This window comes from Balaenoptera physalus (genome assembly GCF_965194825.1).
Source record: "Balaenoptera physalus genome assembly, chromosome: 18".
In the NCBI taxonomy this organism is placed as follows: domain Eukaryota; kingdom Metazoa; phylum Chordata; class Mammalia; order Artiodactyla; family Balaenopteridae; genus Balaenoptera; species Balaenoptera physalus.
The window spans coordinates 30,480,654-30,506,933 of NC_138899.1; the positions used below are offsets into that span (position 1 = coordinate 30,480,654).

The 26,280-nt window shown below is 37.3% G+C and overlaps 1 protein-coding gene and 1 long non-coding RNA gene across 22 annotated transcripts in view; one reads left to right on the forward strand and one right to left on the reverse strand.

Moving 5' to 3' along the window:
* Positions 1-26,280, reverse strand: part of LMO7 (LIM domain 7) — a 195,668-nt gene that overhangs the window by 107,348 nt on the left and 62,040 nt on the right. For all 21 annotated transcript variants that reach the window (XM_082434769.1, XM_082434768.1, XM_082434764.1 and 18 more), the window contains one exon: positions 13,251-13,320. In XM_082434769.1, the coding sequence (XP_082290895.1) occupies positions 13,251-13,320 (70 nt within the window). The remainder of the gene's footprint in view (positions 1-13,250; positions 13,321-26,280) is intronic.
* On the forward strand, positions 32-24,799 carry LOC309647493. Its single transcript, XR_014256084.1, has 3 exons — positions 32-11,487; positions 18,814-18,922; positions 22,902-24,799. It is a non-coding gene; the product is annotated as an uncharacterized lncRNA (long non-coding RNA).

Sequence of the window (26,280 nt, forward strand, 5' to 3'; positions counted from 1 at the left end):
TGTGACCACCTAGAGGGGTGGGATAGGGAGGGTGGGAGGGAGACGTGACAGGGAGGAGATATGGGGATATATGTATACGTATAGCTGATTCATTTTGTGATACAGCAGAAACCAACACAACATTGTAAAGCAATTATACGCCAATAAAGAGGTTAAAAACAACAACAACAAAAAAAGGCTAGTTATTGAAATGCTTAATCAACTCGGGTTACAATTAACTACACAGGAGCCATAACAGCCTTTGTCAAACTGCAGCATGAAGTAAGGTACGGTCTTGCATATTATTTCTATTAAACTTTACATCAAAAATGAAGTAATTCTAAAACTTACCTACTCTGTTAAAAAATAAAATAAAATAAAAAAGGTGCCGACATAGATTCTTAAGAAGTTCTGCCAGAGAACAGATTGGTTGGTTGCCAAAGGTGGGGGGACGGGACAAAATGGGAAGAAAAGAAAACAAAGTTCTGTCCTCAAATTATCCATGTTGTATGTTCCAAAGTGAAACAAGTAATTGCTTAGATCAACGTGTCATAATGATGCTAAAATGCATGTTTTATGAATCAATAAAGCATGTTTAATGAAGGAAAACTACACAGTAAAACTTTGGAGATGGCTGGGAATTCGTGTTCCTTCAGTGCCCCCGCCCCACCCCCTTCAGAGACTCTTTTACAGGTGATATGTCTGGATCATCAGCCCTTTTTTAAGTCTTTCCAACCCCAGGAACTCCTTGCTTTATGAGGCCGACTCACTTTTAGTCATTTCTATGTCAAAAAAGTCCAAAGACTTCTCACTGTAATTATAAAATATTGATCCTAACCCTGCCTACTTAATGCAAAATGAATCTCATCTTTCTCCCACAGGAGAGCCCTTGAGCTTTCCTACTTCATACACTCCATGTGTTCCCCCCACCTCACATCTTCTCTTTAAATATCCCTGGTTTCCTCAACATCTCTGGTCCCTCATGTGACATTTTTCCATTCTCTTATTATCCCAACTGGTTCTCCATAGAATAGCTAATTTTCCCAATAATCTCAACTTCCCATGAAAAGAAGCTTACAAAGTCTAACTGTTCCCATGTTACACACGGTGAAACTGAGGCCTAAGAGGTATGTGACTTGCCTAAGGTCACCCAGTAAGTAGTGAAGCTAGGATTCAAACCAAGCAGTTCAACTCAAGTGCATGCTCTTAACCACTGTATTAATTTCCCATTGCTGCTGTAACAAATTACAGTTCAGTGGCTTAACACAAGATAAGTTTATGATTTTACAGTTCTGGAGGTTAGAAGTTCAAAATCAGTCTCACTGGGCTAAAATCAAGGTGTCGGCAGGGCTGCATTCCTTCTGGAGGCTCTGGAAGAAAATCGATTTTCTTTTCCTTCCCGAGGCTCCCTTCGCTCCATCTTCAAAACCAGCAGCATCGGGCTGAGTCTGTGTTCCACTACCATCTATCTGGTTCTCGCTCCCTCTTCCACTTATCAGGACCCTTGTGATTATACTGGGCCCCCCTGGCTAATCCAGGCTCCTCTCCTGCAACCCTAATTCCACCTGCAACCTAAGCCCCCCTTGCCTTGCAACATATTCACAGGTTCAATGGGCTAGAGTGTGAACATCTTTGGGAGCTGTTCTGCCTACAGCTACCAAGCCTCCTTAAAAACAGGTTCCTGTGTGCTATTCCCTTCTCAGAGTGAAGCATCTGTAACTCAAGACAGGACTCCAAGTGTGGTTAATTATCACAAAAAAACATCACTGTAAAGGTCATTAATAATGGTCATCTTGTAAAATGAGGATAATGGAGTGATTGTGAGGATGGAGTGAGGAAACAGATATGTGACTGGCACAGTTTCTAGCATATAGTAAGTGATCAGTAAATGGAGAGAATTTACCCAACTTCTCTCGTTGCAGACCACAGGTACTTTGTATTGTGGCATCTATATTATACTGTCAGCTGAGATCACGTACAGTGGCGTAGTCACCTCCTATGAACTGACATCACAGTTCATAGGAAGAAGACCTGTTAGTTTTAACAGACCAGGAAGCTAGTCAAATTTAGAATAAAAATAAGGTGGATATAAAGAATCTGAATTGAAAGTCATGTGATCCTATTAGTGAGGTGTCACAGAAAAAGGCATAAAATGCATGATTCCATTTGTAGCTAATATAAAATCACAGAATTCATGTGATTGATTTTTTTCAATAGAATACAGTGGAAATATATTCCTGATGAATATCCTTTTGGAGACTGAGGCCCATTCGGATCGTTTTTAGTTTCAGTTTTTGATATCCAGTACATGAGCTATGTGTTATTACTCCAACATCTATAAACTAGACTAAGTAAATTTCCCATGTTTTCATCCCACCTTTTTTTTTTAAAAAAATAAAAATAGGGCAAGTACAAGCCCTAAGGCAAACTGCCAGAAACCTCTCTCCAAGTTTACATGGATTTACATTCAGGTCCTTAAAACTGAGTATTTTTTCTCAATTATTTAAGATTTCGCCTACAGACATTATTATCTGGTCCGCTTTTCCATCTCAACAATACCAAGGCTACAACAACAGACACATTACAGGAATTAAGACAGATGCCTAAAAGGCCAAGGATGGTCATATGAATAAATCAAATACAAATGAATAAAATGGGCATAATGTCAAAGAGATGACAAAAGAGAACAAAGAAACCAGAGGCTCCCATCCTGTCTATGGGACACCCCATATAATGGTTGCCTTGGGGGAATACAGGCCTGCTGTTACCAGATTCACTGCAAAGCTAGGGATGAAGATTTTATCTAAAATATGAGGGTATGCAAATGTTGATTTAAATTTTTAAGACAAACAAAACCTGTGTAAGTCAAGCAAAATCCATTGTGGGCCATTTCATGACCTCTAGTAGGTCTCCTGGACTCTCCATGGGACCAGCCCAGTGATCTGTTGCTTTAGAGCATTTATTTGTGGTGGACAAGGCTGGCTTCTAGTGATTATTTTCCTTCTTGTTAAATAATCACAAACCATCCCTTTAATCATCTTTTCCATGATGTTGTTAGGGAATAACATCTAAAAATCAACATTGACCACTTTTTTGGACATTTGCAAATCTGCCACCTTATGCACATTGTCTCATCCTACACAGGGTCTCTTGGTTCTCCCCTCCCCTCCACCAACCCTCTGCTCCATATGTATTATGTCAATAAACTACTAATACAAAAACCCTGGCTTCTCTATCAACCCATAAGTAAGTCCTACACACTCTTTCCATCAAAACATTTGGAAACTCTGACCACTTCTCACCATTCCCAATATTGAAACCACATTCTCTTGCCTGAACTACTGTATTAGTCAAAAACAGAACCAAAAGGATACATATATAAAGAGATTTATAATAAGGAATTGGCTCATGCAATTATGGAGGCTAAGTCCCACAATTTGCTTATCTATAAGCTGGACACCCAGGAGAGCTGATGGCATAATTCCAGTCCATGGACAGAGCCTGAGAACCAGGAGAGTCCGTGGGATGGTATAACTACAAGTTCAAAAGCTAGCAGCCTTGAAACCCAAGAAGAGCCAATGTTTCAGTTCAAGTCTGTCTGAAGGCAGGAAAAGACCAATGTCCTAGCTCATGCACTGAGGCAAGAGTAGCTTCCTCTTACCCATAGGAGGGTTGAACTTTTGGTTCTAGGCAGGCCTTCAACTGATTAGATGAGGCCCACTCTCAATAGAAAGGGCAATCTGCTTTACTCAGTCTACCAATTCAAATGTTAATCTCACCCAAAACACCCTCACAGACACACCTAGGATAATATAATAATGTCCGACCAAATATCTGGACACCCCCTAGCATAGTCAGGTTGACACATAAAATTAATCATCACAATTACTGAAGCTGTTCCTTAACTGACTTTTCTGCTTCTCAATTTCCTTCAGTCCACTCTTCAAACACCAATCTATGATCTTTTTTTTATTTTTAAGTTTTATTGAGACATTAACTCACATACTATACAATTCATCCAAAGGGTACAATTCAGTGGGTTTCAGTGTATTCACAAATATGTGCATCCTTTATCACAGACAACCAATAATTTCTAACAACAAATTAAATTACTCTCAAAAGTCCCCAACGGCTTCTCATCCCCAGCGGCTTAGGGTAAAATGCAGTCTACTCACCAAAGCCCACAAAGCCCTATACAACCTTGCTGGCCTACCTCTTTGCCTCACTCAGTTCCAGACGCAGAGTCCTCCTTAATGGTCCAAGTTTGATCCTGCCTTGACCCCGCCCCTCTTTTCCTTCTCTCTGGAAAACTCCCACCCATCCTCATATCTTCCCACTCCCTCACTTCATTCAGGTCCCTGATCAAAAGCCAGCTCCTGAAATAAGATACCCCTGAGCACCTTCTCTGTAATACTTCTCATTCATGCACTCAATCATTCTCTACCCATTCACTTTATTTTTTCAGTATAATTAAGGTCATTGACAAGGTATTCTAGATTCTTCATGGTAATTATTGGCATCTGACAGGTTATTATCGACTTACTGACTATGCTCCATTAGGGAGCAACTTTCTCTGCCTTACTTGCAGTTGTGTCCCAAGTTCTTAGAACAGTACCTGGCACGGAGTAGGTGTTCAGTATTTTTAGGAAAGGAGGGATAGTCATGGGCCTAAACCCCATCAAGTAACCAGTGCCCTGACACCAGTCTTACACCTGGGTTCTATTTCATATTAATGTCATCTGCTCTTCCTTTTCCAATTTCTACATTAAGAAGATGACTAAAGAGAGATTGTTCAAAGTGTCTTTGTATCTGAATAAAACTGTCGTGTATGACATAATCTTACTCTGAATCAATTTTTTTTTAACTCTAAAAGTTAATCACAGTGTTGCTTTAGGAATTCTAATTCATTAACGTTTTGAAAAAAGTTGCCCTCAAGGCTGAAAGTTGGCGCATAAATGTTCATCTTCGATTTAAAAACGAGTAAGTTTTGGAACCATAGGGAAGTGTTCCTAAATTTGTGCCAACGCCATGACTAAGAGATTATGGCTAGAAATAAAACCAGAGTTTCCTGATTTACAGTGCTGAATAATTATGAGGGCATTGTAACCAATTTCAACGTTGACACTAAGTTTCTAAGTTTCTACTCTTGGTGATACTTAATTTCAGTTGAGAGTTGGAGAAAAATAGGGTGACAAGGAAACTTGAGGAGATCTCCTAAAAATACTTTATATAAATAACTCAGTCAACATTGACTTATTTATATGCCATTTACATGGAGGTGTTAAGGCATTTGGATATTTAATATCTAATATTTGTTACCTTGAAGACATTCAATGCACATCAGTCTGTTTCCTCAGACTTGATTACTGGATAACCCCAAACCATTTCAAAATACAGATGGTGATCCACAGAAATTCCAATAAAAGATACATTAGAAAAAAATTATTTACATTAAAATACAACCATGGAAAATGTCATTTCAAATGCACAAAGTGATCTTTTTTTTAGTAGTGGCTAACTTTTATGCTATGATTTCTTACACCAGTGAAATAGTACACTAAAAATGGTAACATTATAGTACTCTTCTGTCTTTATTAAGTAAGAAAAAGTACTCCGTATTTGTGTTATTGGTGTTTTGTTTTCAAAGAAAATAATGAGATTTGCATGTTAGTAAAATAAGAATAGTTTAAATGTTAGTGTTACACAGCTTGTAACAGTGGTTCACCTTCCCTTTGTAATAAAAACATTTCTTTAATAGAGTTTTAATCATGAGACCACGACTGAGCAGTTTTAATCAAGTGTATTGATATAGTTTAACTTTCACTGTCTCATTAGGAAATGAAAGAAAAGAAAAAAATCTTTTAACTCAAAACTCCAAGGTCTGATCCAACATATATGAAATTATTCTAATACAGTAAGAGGTGAGAAATGGTAGTTTACAGAAACATTTAGCCTTTGTTATTTATCAACTGTGAGGAAATCAAGAACATGAAAACTAAGAGTTGAGGCAAGAGTAGGGTTATGGGAGGGACCTCCATGTTGACCCCCATCCATCTAAAGATGGGGAGCAGGGCAGTCAGAATCAGCTCAGTATGAATCCTGCTCTTATTGGCTAAATAATCAAATTGGCAAGGATGAGTGAATCAAAAAGAATCTGCTTGGTGGAAGCCTCTCCCAAATTTACTAGGTGGAAGATCTCCTTCAACAAATCTACAAAGTCAGCAATAAAATTCAAGACCAGAAAATAGACACTACTGATCTTACCATTAAATGGTTATTTTAAACTAGCTCTACACCATTTTCCCCTCTCTTCCCATGCTGCAGCTTGTTATCAGTGTTTTGCATATATTAACATCCAAATATTTTCACAAATGTATCTTGCTTATTACCAACTAGAGAGATATTCCCGCTGAGACACACACTGGGTTTGACCTAGTACAGAGCAACTCTCAATCACCACTCTTTCAAGCAAGGCATATATTCACACTGGCTGCTCATGCAAGTCACATTGTAATATTCCTTGAGTACTTTCTCTTCAACCATACAAAATTCATTCCTGCCTATTACCCAGCAAAGTACCACCCTTGAATGAAAATAGTAATTATATCTGTACTTCTTACATTATTTCTACTTGGAAGAGAAAGGAAAGGAAACAGAAGAAAGTTTTTTTCTCCTGAAAACAGTCTGTCTCGAGGTCTCACATTTTGATTTTATTTGTAGAAAGAACTCACAAACTCAGCGCTTCACAAACCTCCCCTCTCCCAACCCCTGGGCTTATTTTACTAAAAAAAATTTTTTAATAGGATAAATATAGTCATTGCTTAAGAGTAGTTTCCAGAAAAGTGCATGATAAAACCTGGATCAGAATATTTAAATTTTATAGCTGATTCCTCAGGTGAATTTTCTACTACAGAGGAAGGGAACAACTAGATGTTTCAACAGTGACCTTGGCATAGACTAGGTTGCACTACTTTGCTGACACCCAAGTGTATACGTGAGTGAAGATGAATGAATCAGAAGTAATTTTACACAGGTACAAGAACACTGACCACTAATAACCTTCTGGAAAATGGCAGTAAGAACAGACCCATAGACTTGCCTTATTTCTGAAAATAACCATTATGAAGGCAGGAGAAAATGACACATCTAACAGCTTAAGCTAGCTGGCATCTTTTGCCCATTTCCTACATTCTACAGCACTCCTGAATGAGGAGACAACTTTCCCAGCCTCTGTAGTCAAGCTTACACATTCCACTCTTAAAGGAATCTGAAAGAATAACACTTTAGAGCAAAGATGTTCAAACTGAGCCCATATTTTTCATGCAAGTCCGGATATACCAAGGATTTTTCTACTAAGCCCACTGACAGACACAAACATTCAAACAAACAAATGATTCAAACTAAATTTTCTAGGATACCATTGCTTTTCAAAGGGAAATCACAATTGAAATGCCAAGCATGAGAACAATCAAATCTGTAGTCAGTCAGCAAACTAGCCCATGTAAAAGGGTAGGGTCTACTTTCTTGATTCTTTAGCTCTGGTTCTCAACCAGGGATGATTTTATGCCATAGGGGTTATTGGCAATGTCAGGAGACATTTTTAGTTGTCACAAGGGGGGGATGGAGGGCACAGTGCTACTGGCATCTATTGAGTAGAGGCCAGGGCTGCTGCTCAACATTCTACAATGCACAGGACAGACTCCCACAGCAAAGAATTATCCAGCCCAAAATGTCAATAGTACCAAGGTTGAGAAACCTTGCTTTAGAAAATACAAGTAAACCATTAGGGGTCCAAGATGACTATAAGTCTTATGGTTAATAACTTCCTTGATGTTTTCTACACATATTGTGTCACATGCACACTACTGCAGATGGTAAATATTATTCTGGTTCAACGGCTCTTTTCACCATCAGAATATCTTGCCTGTTTCTCAGGGTTTTGTTTTGAGGTTGAGTTTTTTAATTCTCAAAGTTTTGGTTTTGAGTTTCAATGATTTGAACATACCCACGTTTAACACCAGCTAATTTTTTGGAAGACTCAAACTCTTGGGTTAGAATTTTTAAGCACGGCTTTATAAAGAACAAAGAGAATTTAAAGGATAGGGGAAAATGTATTTCTTTACAAAACTCAATCAAGCAAGGAAAGCTGTATCTCTAGAAGATCTATGAGAACATGATTACTGCCTTCCTAAAGAAAAAAAAAATCATATAATCATATGAATGTTTTAAGTAAAGCATTCAATATATTTCTAAATCATCTTAACATCTCCCTCTGTGTTGTCATTGCTCAGGGGATATTCCAAGTGTTTCACACAGGTCCATCTGCCATGGGTAAATCCACAGCCCTGGCTTCAAAGCTAAATACACATGGCAGTGGACATGAAACAGAGAAAAGTCATAACTGAAGAAGAGAGTAAAAAAGGGAGGAACGGAAGAGGGGGCTTGGAGCTCTACGCTCACATAGCTTAACAAATCCTTGCACAGAAATTGTGTAATTATTGCTGTATTTGACTTAACTTGGTATCTACCCCACACAAACTTCATTCATGAAACCACCTCAACCCACACACCAGAACTGAACAAACTAAAGGAAATGAATACTCCTGACCACAGCCCAGTTAGCCAAGACCACTCTCTCCCTTAAGGAACTCACCTACTAGCTGGCTACTGACCCATGAGATCTGTAGCCTGGAAAGAAAAAGGTAATCTCAGGGGCTTCCCTGGTGGCGCAGTGGTTGAGAATCTGCCTGCCAATGCAGGGGACATGGGTTCCAGCCCTGGTCTGGGAAGATCCCACATGCCGCGGAGCAGCTGGGCCCGTGAGCCACAATTACTGAGCCTGCGCGTCTGGAGCCTGTGCTCCGCAACAAGAGAGGCCGCGCACCGCGATAAAGAGTGGCCCCTGCTTGCCACAACTAGAGAAAGCCCTCGCACAGAAATGAAGACCCAACACAGCCATAAATAAATAAATAAATAAATAAATAAATTCAAAACCTTCATCTGTTAAAAAAAAAAAAGATATCTCTATTAAGAAAAAAAAAAAAAAAGGTAATCTCAGACTCACAGATCTCGAAATCAAACTTATGGTTAGCAAAGGGGAAACGTGGGGGGAAGGGATAAATTAGGAGATTGGGATTATCATATACACACTACTATATATAAAATAGATAACTAATAAGGACCTACTGTATAGCACAGGGAAATCTACTCAATATTCTGTAACAACCTATATGGGAAAAGAATCTGAAAAGGAGAGGATATATGTGTACGTATAACTGATTCACTTTGCTGTACAGCTGAAACTAACACAACATTACACAACATTGTAAATCAACTATACTCCAATTTAAAAAAAAGAAAAGGTAATCTGATCCATTCAGATTCCTCTCTTGGGAAACGCAACTAAGGGATGCCATTTCCTGTTAGAAATGGGACAGAAAAAAGTAATCATGTTGAACGCAGCTGCCACGTTTATGCCTGAGCACTAGATTAATGCGAGTCCTCTGGAAAATCCTCACAATAAAGCACTCTTCCTCTCACTTAGCTTGAAAGCATCTTTGCTCTTTGTTACCAAAAAAGCATTAACTACATGTAAAACTGGTGGATCTGATTAAAGTCTTTGAATGTACCAGTGTGAATTCCTGGTTTCGATATTGTACCAGAGTTATACGAGATGTTACAATGGGGGAAACTGGGGTGAAAGGCACAGAGGACCTCCCTGTACTGCTTTTTTGCAACTTCCTCTGAATCTATATTTCAAAATAAGAAGTTTTTTAAAAGGCAAGTATTAACTAAAATATTTACCTATCTGTATTAGTTTCCGAGGGCTGCCATAACAAAGTACCACAAACCGAGTGGCTTAAAGCAACAGAGATTTATTGTCTCACAGTTCTGGAGACAAGAAGTCCAAAATCAAGGTATTCACAAAGCCATGCTCCCATGAAACCTGTAGAAGAATCCTTCCTTGCCTCTTTCAGTTTCTGGTGGTTTGCTGGCAATCTTTGCTCCTCCTTGGCCTGTAGATGCATCACGCCAATCCTCAGTTGTCACATGGCTTTCTTCCTGTGTGTATCTGCCTTCACGAGGCCATCTTCTTATAAGAATGCCAATCATATTAGATTAGGGTGCCTACCCTACTCCATTATGACCTCTGTTCCCATACTCCATGTGACAACCCTATTCCCAAATAAGATCACATTCTGAGGTACTGCAGTTTAGGACTTCAGTATATAGGCATACCTCAGAGATATAGTGGGTTGGGTTCCAGACCACCGCAATAAAGCAAGTCACATGAATTTTTTTTTGTCTCCCAGTGCATATAAAAGTTATGTTTATACTAACTGTAGTCTAGCAAGTGTGCAGTAGCATTATGTCTAATAAAGCAACACACATACCTTAATTAACAAATACTGTATTGCTAAAACATACTAACCATCATCTGAGCCTTCGGAGAGTCAAAGAAGTAACATCAGAGAACACTGGTCATGGATCACCAAAACAAATATAATAATAATGAAAAAGTTTGAAATACTGCAAGAATTACCCAAATATGACCCAGAGACATGGGGTGAAAAAATGCTGTTAGAAAAATGGGGCTGATAAAACTTGTTCGATGCAGGGTTGCCACAAACCTTCAATTTATAAAAAATGCAATATCTGCAAAGTGCACTAAAGCGAAGCACAATAAATTGAGGTATGCCTGTACTGTATCTTTTTTTTGAGGAGGGGGGACACAATTCAACCTATAACACTGAGAATAACTCAAGCCATCTGAAAAAAACAGAGTACTTTCAATACAATTCATACTTTTAATTTTCACAGAAGTTATTTCGTAAAAGTTATTTTCATATAAAACATACTTATTTTATTAAATTGAATGTTTCTTCCTAGGAAGACTTCAAAAACAAAAGTTCTTTAACTTTATTCCTTAAATAACACCTCTGACTCCTATATTACTAGAAGTAATTCATACATATATGTACATTGCAATATATGCATATATATGAAGTTTTTTGCCCAACCAAGTTTGAGACCAATAAAAATATCATGTCAGCTGCTTAGTCATGACAGAAATAGAATAGATGTAACTTGGTAAGAAGGAAGGAATTAATATTTGAGCCCAACTTCTCTGGAACTTTATATATAGACAGTTGACCCTTGAACAACAAAGGTTTGAACTGCACAGGTCCATTTATATGTAGATATTTTTTCAAGAAATATATTGGAAAATTTTTTGGAGATTTGTGACAATTTGAAAAAACTCACAGATGAACCATGTAGCCTAGAAATATCAAAAAAATTAAGAAAAAGTTAGTATATATCATGAATGCATAAAATATATGTAGATACTCTCCTTACACAGGCATAAGGTGAGTGATCTTTAATATAAAATTATTTGTTAGTTTTCTTACTGTTTTATAACTTCGCTTTCAAGGAATTACATTACAGTACAATATGCCTCTCTCTCTCTCATGATTGGAGAAACTGCATATCAGACTATCATCACGGGTAAGTGGGCTTTTCAATGTAACAATGTTTCTAATACTGTATTATAAATATGACTGTAATACTGTACGCCACAAAAATCATATAATGATTCATTTATTAGTGTATAGGCTTGGCAACCATGAAGCAATCATAGTGCTGTTTCTTTGTTATTAATGCATGAATCATTATACCTTTAAATAAATATGAATTTCTTTTTCACATTACCTTTTCAATTTTATGACTGATGTTAGAAATATTTATAACAGCTATAGTGTTTTGTATCATATGAGACAATACTGATGTTGGTATTGACAGACAGATGATTCAACTTGTAAACAGACAACGTAAACTTATGGTTTCAATAAATACAGTACAGTACTGTAAATGTATTTTCTCCTCCTTAGGATTTTCTTAACATTTTCTTTTATCTAACTTACTTTATTGTAACAATGCAGTATATATTGATAATACATATAACATACAAAATACGGGTTAATCGACTATTTATGTTATAATAAGGCTTCTGGTCAATAGTAAGCTATTAGCAGTTAAGTTTGCGGGGGAGTCAGAAGTTACACACAGATTTTCAAGTGCGCAGGAAGTTGGTGCTCCTAACTCTCGCTTTGCTCAAGGGTCAACTGCATTCTATATTTCAAAAGAAAATAGTAATTTTCTGATCTTTCAAAGAAAAAACTGTAAAAACTCTTCTTGCTTTCTCTCCTAGACAGATATTTTTTAATAATAAACACTCTGCCACCAACTTACTCCTGTCAAAATTCTGATGACACCTTCATGCCAGCTGCAAACCCAGAAATTTTAGTACTGCTACCTTTAATCCGTCATGCTTTTAACATCTGCAAACACATGCATGGCCAAACAGAAGGTTCCTGAATGTATCATAAGCAGCTTGACTATTCCAAAGATAAAATATTAACATATGTTATTTACATTCCAGTTATTAGCTGTCTTAAACTTGAGTGTTTTGTAAAATTAATTTTTTACCTGACTCCCATCGTCAGCCTTGATTCTTAGGGATTGCTAACATTTTGAAAATTATCCATCATTTGTAATTATGAATTATTTATTTCCAAAGATATGGTCCCACTTTATTACTGATCTCTCTAGGGTCTTGATACAGCAGAGAATGTATATAATGACAGTATGGGGTTTTTTTCATACACAAAACTCCGAATTTAAAGCTAGAATGAATCTAGAGAGTCATCCATAGTCATCTTATGGAAAATATTACTGAGGCAAAGTAGAAGACAGTGACTTGCCCAACATCACACAGGATGTTGGTAGGAAACCAAAAGAGCTGACAGGTCTTAAGTATGTTGCAAATACACTCCAAAACCTGCATGCTGAGTGAGGGCAATGTATAAGCACGAAGCACCTGAAATGTAACAACTTATCAGCTTTGGCCAGTTTCCATAAACTGTGGTCAACTAGCAACCAATATACGGAGGGCTGAGTTTCGGAAAGACCGTGATCCTAAACAAATGCAATTTGTGGAAGAAATGGGCCAAAAAGGGGGATATAGGCAGTTTGAGGGCACAAAAAGCAAAACAAACAAAAAATTAAATAAATAGAATAAAAGCCTCCAGGCAGAATGGAAACAGAAAGAGGAACTAAAGATATAAGGACAAGATCACTAGAAATACTTTTCTTGAGAAAAAGGACCCCGAATCTAATATCTATGATAACACCAGATAAGAGAACGTGTTTATGCCCATCTTTTTACATTTCAGAAACAAGTCTAATTTTGAAGATAATTTATTACTTACCAAACCTGCTATTGGTGTGGACAGTCTATTGATCTTCTTAATGACACCAGGTTTAAGCTTATTAACCAAACTGAAAGTAAATAAAGAAACAACATAGGCAGTTACAAGAATGCCAATATTAGTTTAGTGTTCTTTTTAACATCCTCAAAAATCATACATGTCATTCATCGATCCCAATATTTTCTTCAGGTCCAAGAGCCCAACAGAAAGCAAATAACTAAGAAAATAAGTCAGAGCCCAGTAATGCCAACAACAGTGAAACGGGCCTCTTAGAACATATAGACACACTTTTACATTCAAAGGCATGTCCTTAAAAATAGTTCCACATTTGTTAAAGAAAGGTAATATTTGATTCTGTTTCAACAGTTAGTTTAAGAATCTCTTTCATTATAATATAGTTCTCTTCAACCTAAGAATACTTCTTCTATTAATCATTTTTATTGATTTTTTTTCTCAAACTGATCCATGTTTTAAAAAGATAGATTCAAACCATATATTTTTTTTTTTTGCCATACTTAAAGGGTGCGGTGGAACTCATCCAGATAACAACTATTTCCCATTGGTAACTCATTCAAGTCTATGATTGCTTTGTTATCACTGCGGAATGACTGGGTAAAAATTTAAATGCACCAGAACTCTCCAAAATAGGCTAACAGTCACTTCAGAATCTAACACTGAACAAAAGTTTATGCTGTTATTACAGAATCTGCAAGGATATCTGTAAGTCTCTAGATTCTAAAACACTTTTAGAACCCAGCTTTGACACCTGAAACTTAAAGAGTACAATTTTTGGTTCTAAATCTAGATTATTGTGAATTCTATATTTTTGTTGCTGTGCACTGATAACAGTGCCAAGCCATGTAGAAACTTAATAGTATAATAATGTTTTTCTAGTAAAGCTAGCCTCGTTAATTAATCATTAATCACTGCCAGAAAACTATAATTTGAAACAATGATTTTCCTATTCAATAATGCTTCCACAAAAACACAATTCTTTATTCTGTAACAGAGTTCCAAAAGGAAAGCAAATATAGGAGAAAGAATCAAACATTCTTAATTTACTGGTCTCCCCTTCACAATGGGAAACAGAAAAAAAAAAAAAAATCTGACACTTGTGGAATGTCACTCCTTCAACATTCCAGAGATTTATATATACACTTGAGTGTGCTAAAAATAAAGAAGACAAAAGTCTCAATTTAATAAGCTTCAGAATGTTGTTAACAGGATTCAAAATTACAAAACAGTGGCTTATGAAGATTTAGTCTGGTGAACAAAAGCTGTTTTTCTGTTTTCATAGTTTCTTCACACAAAGATCTTTAGATAACTTAACATAGATGACAGAACCACCCCTCGACTTTAAGCATTTCCAAGAACTGTTACTCTTTGACTCCTAATTTCTTACTTGTGCACTGAAAACCACGTAGGAAGGAAGGCTTTCTCCCTCATGGTCACAATATTTTTCTTTAATCACTAGCTGAAGAGCTAGCAAAAAATTGAGCAGGTTTATAAGAAATGACATTTCCAATTTAATTGTTCTAGTTGTTCCCTATTAAGCAAGTATTTCTTGAATTCTATTACTGGTGGCTTCTTGCAACGCATAGTACAAATAACTGAAACATTACTTAACAGAATCATAATTCTAGCATAGCGTCAACCAAGAAATTCGTAGCAGTTGTTGACCACTAGTTTGACAGTGACTTTCCTACAGGAACTTGAATCTTAAAATGTAATCTTTCTGTGATATTAAAAGTTAGACACCAATATGAGCTGGGGCACCTTATAAAATGTCAGGGAAATCTGACATCAGTTGTCCTTATTAAAGGAACAGTGTCATAAATTCCGCCTCCACCCACTTGAGTCACTGGTAACTTTGGCCAGATCATTCCATTTACCTGTTTACTTCACTTACCATTTTTGTATTACAGCGTTAGTAATATCAAGAGAATTTTTTTTAATACAGTTTCTGGAATGGATAATAACACAGCCTACTCTCAGTTAAGTCAGCCAAAGGAGGCAAGGGATAGAGACTCCTCCCTCATCAGAAAGTTTCAGAGCTATTACTTAGAAGCAACATACACCCAACGGACTGGCATCCGTTCCTGAGCCTCCTCGTATGTGTACAAACATGGAAATAACCACAAGGAAAAACAACACTCTGGATAACATGCAAACTACCCTCTAAAAAAAGTGGTGTCACTAGAGGAAAATGCTGTTTTATTTTGTCAACTGTTAAAATGGTATCAGTTCTAAGCACTAGAATATGGAGAAAATCCTCATGTAGTTTTGGCAAATAGTGAACATCCAATCTGATTATGAATCACGAGTAATTATTTTCATATACAATTAAAGAAAGATTAGCATACTTCTTCTGGGGAGAAAAACAGGTTTCATAAAATCTAAAATTCTGTGAAATTTAAGTCTATCTAAAGGAATAGGGCATAGTCTTATGTTAAATAAAATACAAGTGCCACACAAGAGAGATACTACTCTCTTTCACAAATGGAACTTCTTTGCATAATAAGTATTCTTCAATTACACATGTGGGGCTTCCCTGGTGGCGCAGTGGTTGAGAATCGCCCTGCCAATGCAGGGGACACGGGTTCGAGCCCTGGTCTGGGAAGATCCCACATGCCACGGAGCAACTAGGCCCGTGAGCCACAACTACTGAGCCTGCGCGTCTGGAGCCTGTGCTCTGCAGCAAGAGCGGCCGCGATAGTGAGAGGCCCTTGCACCGCGATGAAGAGTGGCCCCCGCTTGCCGCAACTAGAGAAAGCCCTCGCACAGAAACGAAGACCCAACACAGCCATAAATAAATAAATAAATAAATAAAATTAAAAAAAAAAAATTACACATGTGGAATTCCTAAAGGCAACACTGGCTTCAGGTCACTGGCTCTATTTAAGAACCATATAACGTGCTAAATTTCCAAATACCTCTGTACACAAGGAACTAGAGGCAGTCAAGGGACCACTTTATCTGCCTGCATCCCTTTGCCCCACCCCTCTAATCCTATGTAGAATCATACCTCGACTCCCCCAAGCTTTCCCTCATGGCCATGCGCTTTGCTAGCATACCAGGGGTGTGCTCTTTCAGTAAGATGAAAACCAGAACAGGAAACACCTAGGCACTTGCTGTCTCCCATGGTAGAGCACTCCCGCAAAAAAGACTACAGCCCCTCTCCTTCGTCTCTTTCCTCCAGTTTTATCTACTTCCTCTTCTCCTCCTCCCCAAAATGTATCGTCCCCTCCCTCCAAGGGAGTTGAGTTACATCACAGATGCTAGGAAGTTGCCTCTGTTCAGAAATCTCGTCACCAGTGAATGTGACCTGACTTCAAATATAAGTCAGAGGCAACACTCCAAGAAAACTGCACATAGAGCTCAGTATGGCGTCTGGCTCAGTTATAAAAGGCTTTAATGAGAACTAGAATGTGATGCTCTGTGTCTTGGTCTCCAGGAACTAGTTCCAAATGCCAAATCTCATTTCCCCTTTATCAGAAAGCTCTTCAGCAGAGGTAGAAAATCGAGAGACATCTTTTGGCTTCCTATTTCCAAAGATTTTTTCCACATGTACCAGAAGGACTGACATCAAAGAGCATATCAATGCAATGAGAGTGAACTTTTTAACCTATAAGTATTTGGTTAGTCATTCAGGCATACATATTTTTTTTTAATTTTATTATTTATTTTATTTATTTTTGGCTGTGTTGGGTCTTCGTTTCTGTGCAAGGGCTTTCTCTAGTTGCGGCAAGTGGGGGCCACTCTTCATTGCAACGCGCGGGCCTCTCACTATCGCGGCCTCTCTTGTTGCGGAGCACGGGCTCCAGGCGCGCAGGCTCAGTAGTTGTGGCTCACGGGCCTAGTTGCTCCGCGGCATGTGGGATCTTCCCAGACCAGGGCTCGAACCTGTGTCCCCTGCATTGGCAGGCAGATTCTCAACCACTGCGCCACCAGGGAAGCCCGACGCATACATATTTTTAATATCTTTCTGTCGGCTGCATTTTCTAAACATATATCCCCACATTAGTCAAACTTTTCCTATCAGGAAGCTAAATATTTGTTTAAAAGATATACTAAAGATATTACACATTTCCTTACAAATTAAGGAGCAATGCCTTGTTTTATCTGTTACTCGACACAATCATTTGTCTAGGTTTCCTCGAGATGCAGACTCTGCTCAACAAACAGATGTCAAGTAAAGACAGAGCACTGAACAGGGATCAGCCACAGAGCAACCAGCCAGTGAAGGTGCTAAGTGCCACAATGTTCTCTCATTCCAAACACATCTCCTAGCACTCATCCAAGGACCTGGCGTATCAAATATTTTATAAACCCACTAACTTCGAACACAGAAATTTTTCTGTGAATGATTCAAAATCTCTATCTTCTTTGCAGAAATAAATTTAGAAGAACTTTTTTAGTTGCACTCAAATGCTAGACATGATTTTGTGCTTTTCCCCTTTGTTATTTTTTCTGTTACCAAACAAGTCAATCTTCAGTGTTCTCTCCTGATTGTCAAATGCTGATCAAGAGAGTAAGCTCTCTAGGGACTTCCCTGGTGGTCCAGTGGGTAATACTCCACGCTCCCAATGCAGGGTGCCCAGGTTCGATGCCTGGTCAGGGAACTAGATCCCGCATGCATGCCGCAAATAAGAAGCCCACATGCCGCAACAAAGATCCCGAGGGCCGCAACTAAGACCCGGCGCAGCCTAAATAAATAAATAATAAGTAAATAAATATTTTTTGAAAAAAGAGAGAGTAAGCTCTCTATCAGATATATTAATTTAGACTGGTTATCATAAGTACATTTTTTACTAAGATCTTTAATTAATTATCTACAGCTAAATTCATAAGTTGTAATATTTTAAAAATAAAAACCACCTTCAGTAGTGATCACACATCCATGGGTAAAGTAATAAGCATATGTAATTTAAAATTTTAAAGTTTAAAAACATTCAATACAAAATTTTATGATTACTTTAGGATTGATATTTTTAAAGACTGGTAGTAAAATTAATATAAGTTTGATGTCTAGAATTCGTGTGGCAGTAATTTTGAATACTGCTGAATTAGGACACAACACAAATAAATGGTTCACAATACATGCTAAGATGGGAAAGTAGGTGGAGTAGCAACAAGTCAGTACCAATGCACTGATGATCATCATTTCATGATGACAGGACTTTCTTTTTAGCTTCACTGTTATGCCTGAAGCATCCTCAAGTGAGTCTAGCAAAGCTCGAGCGGTGTGACAGCAGAGTCCTCTTATTCTAGGCAACATCAACAGTTATGGTACTAATGGATCTTGCTGAGTAACAGGACATTTCCCAATACAACATCAAGAGCCATACGTGTCTAGCAGGAGGACTCTGGTTTCCTGTCCTGGTTCGCTCTTCACTATTAAGTAACATCGCAAATTCTGCTCCATCCCTTCATATAAATCAGAGGATTCTCACAGTGGAACTTAGGTTCTTTCCAACTTTTGCCACTGTAAAACTGCTTGGATGCATGTCTGTATGTATATCTTTGACCATGCTCCTTATCATTTCTTATATTCTATTTCTAGAAATAAAATCATCAGTGTCAAGCTCTTGGTACTTGTCTGGAAAGGAACCTGGCAATATGAACCAATTTACTTTTGCATCAGCAGGGAGCATTCCTGTGTCTACCTCATGGTATGATAAAAGAGTGACACTGTTTCCCTCTGCCTGTCAGCTCCCCACTGCGTGATCTCCCTAGTGTTGCAGCCTTTATAAGCACTGCTTGTAAGGGATATAAAAAATCTTACCAATGTTTTATGTATCACATTTTAGATATTTAAGCTCTCTTTAATATTTTCCACTATGAAGAGGCTTTATGCATACCTTTTTCCCCATTTTGTAGTCTTAGAGTCCAAAACAAAAGAATTATTGGGGAAAGTCTTATAATCTTTATGATAAATATATGTTTATATTAATAAATAAACTAGCATATAATTACTTGATAGATACTGCCAAATTGCTGTTCAGCACTGTACCAGCTTATACTCAACTGGTCATTTTGAGGATATCATAGACTACTTTGCCATAATACGGCCATCATTTTTTTTAACAGATTTTAAATTATTTACTAGTTCAATTTAAGAATCGTATCTGATTTTAACATAATTATTTCTTACTATTTTTTTTTTAATTTATTTATTTATTTTTGGCTGTGTTGGGTCTTCGTTTCTGTGCGAGGGCTTTCTCTAGTTGTGGCAAGCGGGGGCCACTCTTCATCGCAGTGCGCGGGCCTCTCACTGTCGCGGCCTCTCTTGCTGCAGAGCACAGGCTCCAGACACGCAGGCTCAGTAGTTGTGGCTCACGGGCCCAGTTGCTCTGCAGCATGTGGGATCTTCCCAGACCAGGGCTCGAACCCATGTCCCCTGCATTGGCAGGCAGATTCTCAACCACTGCGCCACCAGGGAAGCCCTATTTCTTACTATTGAAAGTAGAGATTTTACTATTTATTTCCAGTAGTATTTCTTCATTTGTGAAGTATTTGGTCACATCCTTTGCTCATTTGTCTATTGAGATTTTCAAATGTGTACCTTACCAGTTTATTTGAACTCTAGATAATATTTAAGCCAATTCTGCTTAAAATATTTTTCCCAGAATGTTATTTGCCAGAGTTATCTATTTCATAAGACTTCAAGTCTATTTTTTCTGGGTTTTTTCTATTCCTTCAAAGCTTAGAATTTTAAACTGCCTCCAAAAATTTTTTAATTCTTCTATTTTATTTTCTCAGCTTTTTATTATTTTAATCCACGCTATATTCTGGTATATGTAAGGTTTGGGTTTGGGGTTTTTTTTACTGAAGTATAATTGACCTACAACACTATGTTAGTTCCAGGTACATAACACAGTGATCCAATATTTCTATACATTACAAAATGATCACCATGATAAATCTAGTTACCATCTGTCACCATACAAAGATATTACAATATTATTGACTATACTCCCATGATTCCTTTATTTTATAACTGAAGTTTGTACCTCTTAATCTCTCTCATCTATTTCACGTATTCCCCACCCCCCCGCTCTGGCAACCACCTATTTGTTCTCTATGACTGTGTTTCTGTTTTGTTATATGTGTTCACTTGTTTTGGTTTTTAGATTCTATATTTAAGTGAATCATGGTATTTGTCTTTCTCTGTCTGACATTTCACTTAGCATAATACCCTCTAAGTCCACCTATGTTGTCACAAATGGCAAGATTTCATTCTTATTATGGCAGAGCCATATTCCACTGTGCATATATACCACCTCCTCTTTATCCCTTCATCTTTTAATGGATGCTTAGGTTGCTTCCATATCTTGGCTACTGTAAATAATGCTGCAATGAACTTAGGGGTGCATATATCTTTTTGAATTAGTGTTTTCGTTTTCTTGGGGAAAATAACCAGAAGTGGAATTGCTGGATTAAATGGTAATTCTATTCTTAATTTTTTGAGGAACCTCCATACTGTTCTCCATAGTGGCTGCACCAATTTACATTCCCCCCAGCAGTGCACGAGGGTTCCCTTTTCTCCACATCCTCACCAACGCTTGCTATTTGTTGTCTTTTTGATAATAGTCATTCTGACAGGTGTGAGATAGTATCTCACTGAGATTTTGATTTGCATTTCCCTGATGATTAGTGATGTTGAACATGTGTCTGTTGGCCATCTGCATGTCTTCTTTGGAAAAATGTCTATTCAGGTCCTTTGTCCATTATTTTATCAGGTTGTTTGTTTTTTTGATGTTGAGTTGTGGTATATGGTGAGTTTGTAAATTAATTCTTAGCCAATTATGTACCCCAATACAAATAATCGAGTGACTCATCTCTTCTCCATTCTCTCATCTGTCCTTTATCACAACTTCCTATGCATAAGAATGTATTTTGGACCTTCCAATTACATTAATATGTACATTTATAAAGCAATCCATAATTTTTTAATTACTGTGCTTTCTCAAGTCTGTCATTTGTTCTAATATTGAGACAGTCTCATTCCACAGAAATTTTTAGTTTTAGGATTTTTCCTTTTCTCACCTGTTTATTCTTCCCTATGAATGTTAAAATCCTATTTATTCTAAGAAAAGTCTGACTAGATTTAACATGGGTATTGGCTTAAAATTATAAACAAATTGACAACTATTGGAAATACAGTTTTTCATTCCATTTCTTAAATCATATAGTTTACCATTACATTTCAACATACAAAATAAAAGTCTCACACATTTCTCTGAAGTAAACAGTAAACTGTGTTCTAAACTTTTTCACTATTGCCCTTATCCCTTAGATCTCATCTGACTTTCTGACTGATGATTGTTGGTATGTAAAAATTCTAGAGATTAAGTCTCTCATATAAGGCAATTACTCTACTTTTAATTGATGTGATATCATTATATATTTGTCCTTTTTGCAATATTCATTTCCCTTTCTTAATACTTCTCGTTGCACCGGCTAGAATTCCTGTACTTTCACCATTTCCTGGCCAACACGTGGATTTCCATTACCTACCTGAGAGCCTGCATGACATCAAAAAACTACTTCAAAAATATCCTTTTTCTGATCAACTTTAATATAAATTGTTTATATTACACACATTTAGCACATACATTACTCCTATTTATTTTTAGTAGAACATCATTCTCATTTTTTTTTCCTCAGAGACCCTAGCACTGAAATGTTGTGTGCCCTCCTCTTAGTAATTTATATTTAGGATGAGAAAGCCCTGTAGATGGTACATGCAAGTTCATGAGACAGGACCAAAGCTTTCTACCTTCAAGTCTGAGGTCACAATTTAAAAAAACCTCTGCAAAATTTGCAATGAGTCTGTATAACATGACTACCATTACAGAAGTGAATTTTTAAATCGATGTTTGCCAAGCTGACCTTCAACTTGAAAAACTACTTTTAAAAAAAATGATGTTTTGCTATATGTGGATATAAAATTACAGAAAAAATTGACTGTGAAGCTTAAAAAGACTGTATACAGATGGCAACCATAAAACACTGCCATGAAGAGAAAGCAGTTTTAAAAATTTTAATTATCTTTATGAACTTGAACACGTGCATCTTTGCGTACTACTGAATTATCAAATAATATAGAAACTTCGAAGTCTGTATCACTTTAAGTGAAGAAAAATAGTTCTTATTACTTAAATTTCAAATGGCTATAACATGGATCAGGGTCAATTGATAGCGTTGGTGAGCTGGAGAACTGTATGAATGCACCTGTCCTCAGGAAATTCAAAACCAGTAAGAGCTCTAAGAAAAAAGCCTTCATCCTTACAGAAGGACCCCTGAGCTTTACATGGAGCTCTGCATAGAAGCCCCAAGAATCCACTGATGTCGCTGTCAATCAGTGTGTGAAAGTCTCCAACTCTAACAAAGCACAGAGCTCTCTCGCATGAATGAGAAGTGGCAAGGTTCTCTATCTTGTCTGATGTCTTAAAACAATCACCTGAGTATCCCACAGTAAATTAACAGGAGTATTCTTTAATAATTTTTTTCTTTTTTTGAATGCACCTTTAACAAAATACTACAGTCGTTTCAGGAAGACAGTATAGTATTCACATAGCAGATATAAATAGAAATAGGTTTTCTCAAACCAATAGGTGAATGTTTATTTGCTCCACTCTTTCCAAGCTGCAAGCCATGGAAAGGAAGGCCGGGTGCCAGTGTGAGAAGAGTTTCCTCAAAAATGTGAGCCGTGAGTTCAAAAAGGCATAAACGTCTGTATGGCTGACGTGGGACAGAGCAAAGACTTGGCATTATTCCAGGGATGGGAAGTACTGACTGACTAACCAGAGACACACCCGATAAGATTACCTTCAAATACATCTTCTTACTTCATAAAGATAATAATGTTTCCATTTAAATATTTCCAAGATTGCTATCATAAGATGAGTAACTGTGAAATTACTAATCACTAGCTGGATATGCTCCAACTAGATATATTTAAAGAGAAATAATTCTGCAGAACCACAGAGCAAGAGAGGACTGCAGGTACTTATGTAGTGGCAAATCTCCTATATTTTTAAATATATAGTAAGGGAGTCTTCAGGAACCCTAATAAACACTGAAGATAGGAGACAGATGAATGAATACAATTAATAAAATTCACAGAAAATTATAACAAGGAGTTGAAATCACCTTATTGACCCCTGTCAATCCTTTTACTAATTAGAAAAAAACCCAAATTAGATTTCGTTCACATTTCACTGTTTAATAAAGCCAAGAGAGACTGCATGTCTGAGGTATACAGTAAAATAATTACTACAACAGACTTTGACTGGGGGAGTATTCTTTAGCCCTCAACTGATTGGATCCCACAGTCAATCAAACGAAATGACACTAAAATGACTTACAGAAGATACTAACTTCAGATTAAAAGGTAATAAATGCACATAACTACCCTCATTATTCAGATGTGTATCTTGTCTGAAACCTCAGTGCAGAGTTTATACCCAATTTAAACTATCTGAAATGTCAGTACAGTGCCAGTTGGGAAAAAGCTATAATGAGCTCATTTCCTCCAACTCTTGACTTTGATATTCCAGAATGCCAGTTCAAAAAGGATAAACTCTTACTAAAGCATAAAAGACTGCTGAAATTACTAGATAAAATAATAAGAAAACTGTTTAATGGTGATAATGAACTAGGATGCCTAGAGATTTTTAAAAGGCAATAAGCAGACCCTATATTTCACAAGAATTGGTAATTTTTCTGGCAGTGAACCAAACAGAAGTCAGCCTTTTCCTATAGAATATTTTAAAAATCTGAATTTATTTTTAAGTCATATTTCAGCTAAAGCTTGAGATCTCAGATGGGCAAAATATTCTCAAAGACAGACAGCTTACTATATTTACCACTAATTTAAAAGTCAGGGTTTACAATACCAGGCTTCTGAACAGCAGGTTTTGCTTTCCTCTTAGACATAATAACTACTCAGGCATATGTGATCAAACAATGATGCTTAATCATTTTGTAGACCAACCAGCTAGGCTTTTCTTTAGTTATAAATTTATACAGAATATAGTTACCTGGACTTTTTTCCAACACTACATCTATTAGATTAAAATGCCTTCATTAACCAGTGGCTAAAAACAATGCAATTCACCATTAAGAGATTTTTTTAATACAAACATCATGTGGTACTTTGGGATCCCATCATAAACTAAAATTACTGATTACCACAGCTTAATATTTACTGACACTACTTTTGGGAAACATTCATTTAAAGAATACTGGGTGTTGGGCTTCCCTGGTGGTGCAGTGGTTGAGAATCTGCCTGCTAATGCAGGGGACACGGGTTCGAGCCCTGGTCTGGGAAGATCCCAAATGCCACGGAGCAACTAGGCCCGTGAGCCACAACTACTGAGCCTGCGCATCTGGAGCCTGTGCTCCGCAACAAGAGAGGCCACGATAGTGAGAGGCCCGCGCACTGCGATGAAGAGTGGCCCCCGCTTGCCGCAACTAGAGAAAGCCCTCGCACAGAAAACGAAGACCCAACACAGCCAAAAATAAATAAATAAATAAATTAATTAATTAATTAATTTTTTAAAAAAAAAAAAAAGAATACTGGGTGGACTTCCCTGGTAGCGCAGTGGTTAAGAATCTGCCTGCCAATGCAGAGGACATGGGTTCAAGCCCTGGTCCGGGAAGATCCCACATGCTGCGAAGCAACTAAGCCCATGCGCCACAACTACTGAAGCCCGCGTGACCAGAGCCCGTGCTCTGAAACGAGAAGCCATCGCAATGAGAATCCCGCGCACCGCAACGAAGAGTAGCCCCCGCTCACCGCAACGAGAGAAAGCCTGCGCGCAGCCTCAAAGACCCAACGCAGCCAAAGATAAATAAATTTAAAAAATAAAAATAAAGAATACTGGGTACTAAATAGATTGATTAGACTTAGCTAGTAATGCACAAAACCCCAAATTGGTGTTATTTCAATAAGGAAACAATCTAAGAATGAGCTTCTGGAAATTGTGAATTTAAATGACATTTTTAAAAAACTAATATATCTCTAAACATGCATCTAAATGTTTTCTGTGACCATTAAGGTAGAACTTATAATATTTAATCTAACAGTACTGCCTGTGATCAAAACAGTTTTTTATCAACTCTGAATATCCTCACTGGTAACAATATACTCAGGTTGGATATAGTTTTTGGAAATCACCTCAAGTAATTTAGGCTGCTGCATAAATTGCATTTTAAATAAAACACTAACTGTCACTCTCAAGTATGTTTAATGACCTAGTTATGGAGGCTATGCCCCCAAAAGGGGGATCCCTAAAAATATTTTGAGTAATAGTTCATCACTGGAACTATATAACCAAAAAGTGACTTCTTAAAAAGATCACCTATTTGGGTTGTATGCTTTCAGATGTCTAAAAACAACTCTGTGCTCCATAGGCCCACTGCCTACATAAGCCCACCTAACTCCTATCCTGACTTATGGGACTTAAAACTGACATCAGAGTTATTTTGCAGCAAAGCTCTAAATAGTCTACACTCATAGCTAAGGTTCTTTTCAGATCACATGCGTGTAACAGCCATTTTTCCCTCCATCTTCTGAACACATTAGAATATATAAAAAACATATAATTTGCAAACCAAGATAATTTCCTATCAGTGACCAACTGAGCTAGCCACGTGACCTACTAATATTAGTTTAAACACTATTTGGCAACAACAACTCTGAATGTGGCATCAGAAAAGGACAAGAAACATCCCTTAAACTTTACTTGTGACCCTTATGCATATGCCTGTCCTACTACATATTAGGTAGAATCACGTGAAATTGACATTTCTATAGGTCACAGGTGTTTGAATATCAACACTTCATATGATTCAACTTAATAACACTGCTCTAAGACAAAGAAGTGTGAACACCTACCAACAGAGCTGGTGAGATAAAGACTGTTATCTTCAAGGCTGTCTTCCTAACAACAACTTGTATTCATACAAAGTTTGATAGTTTATGGAAACCTTAATATTTGTATTACAGAACTTTGCACCT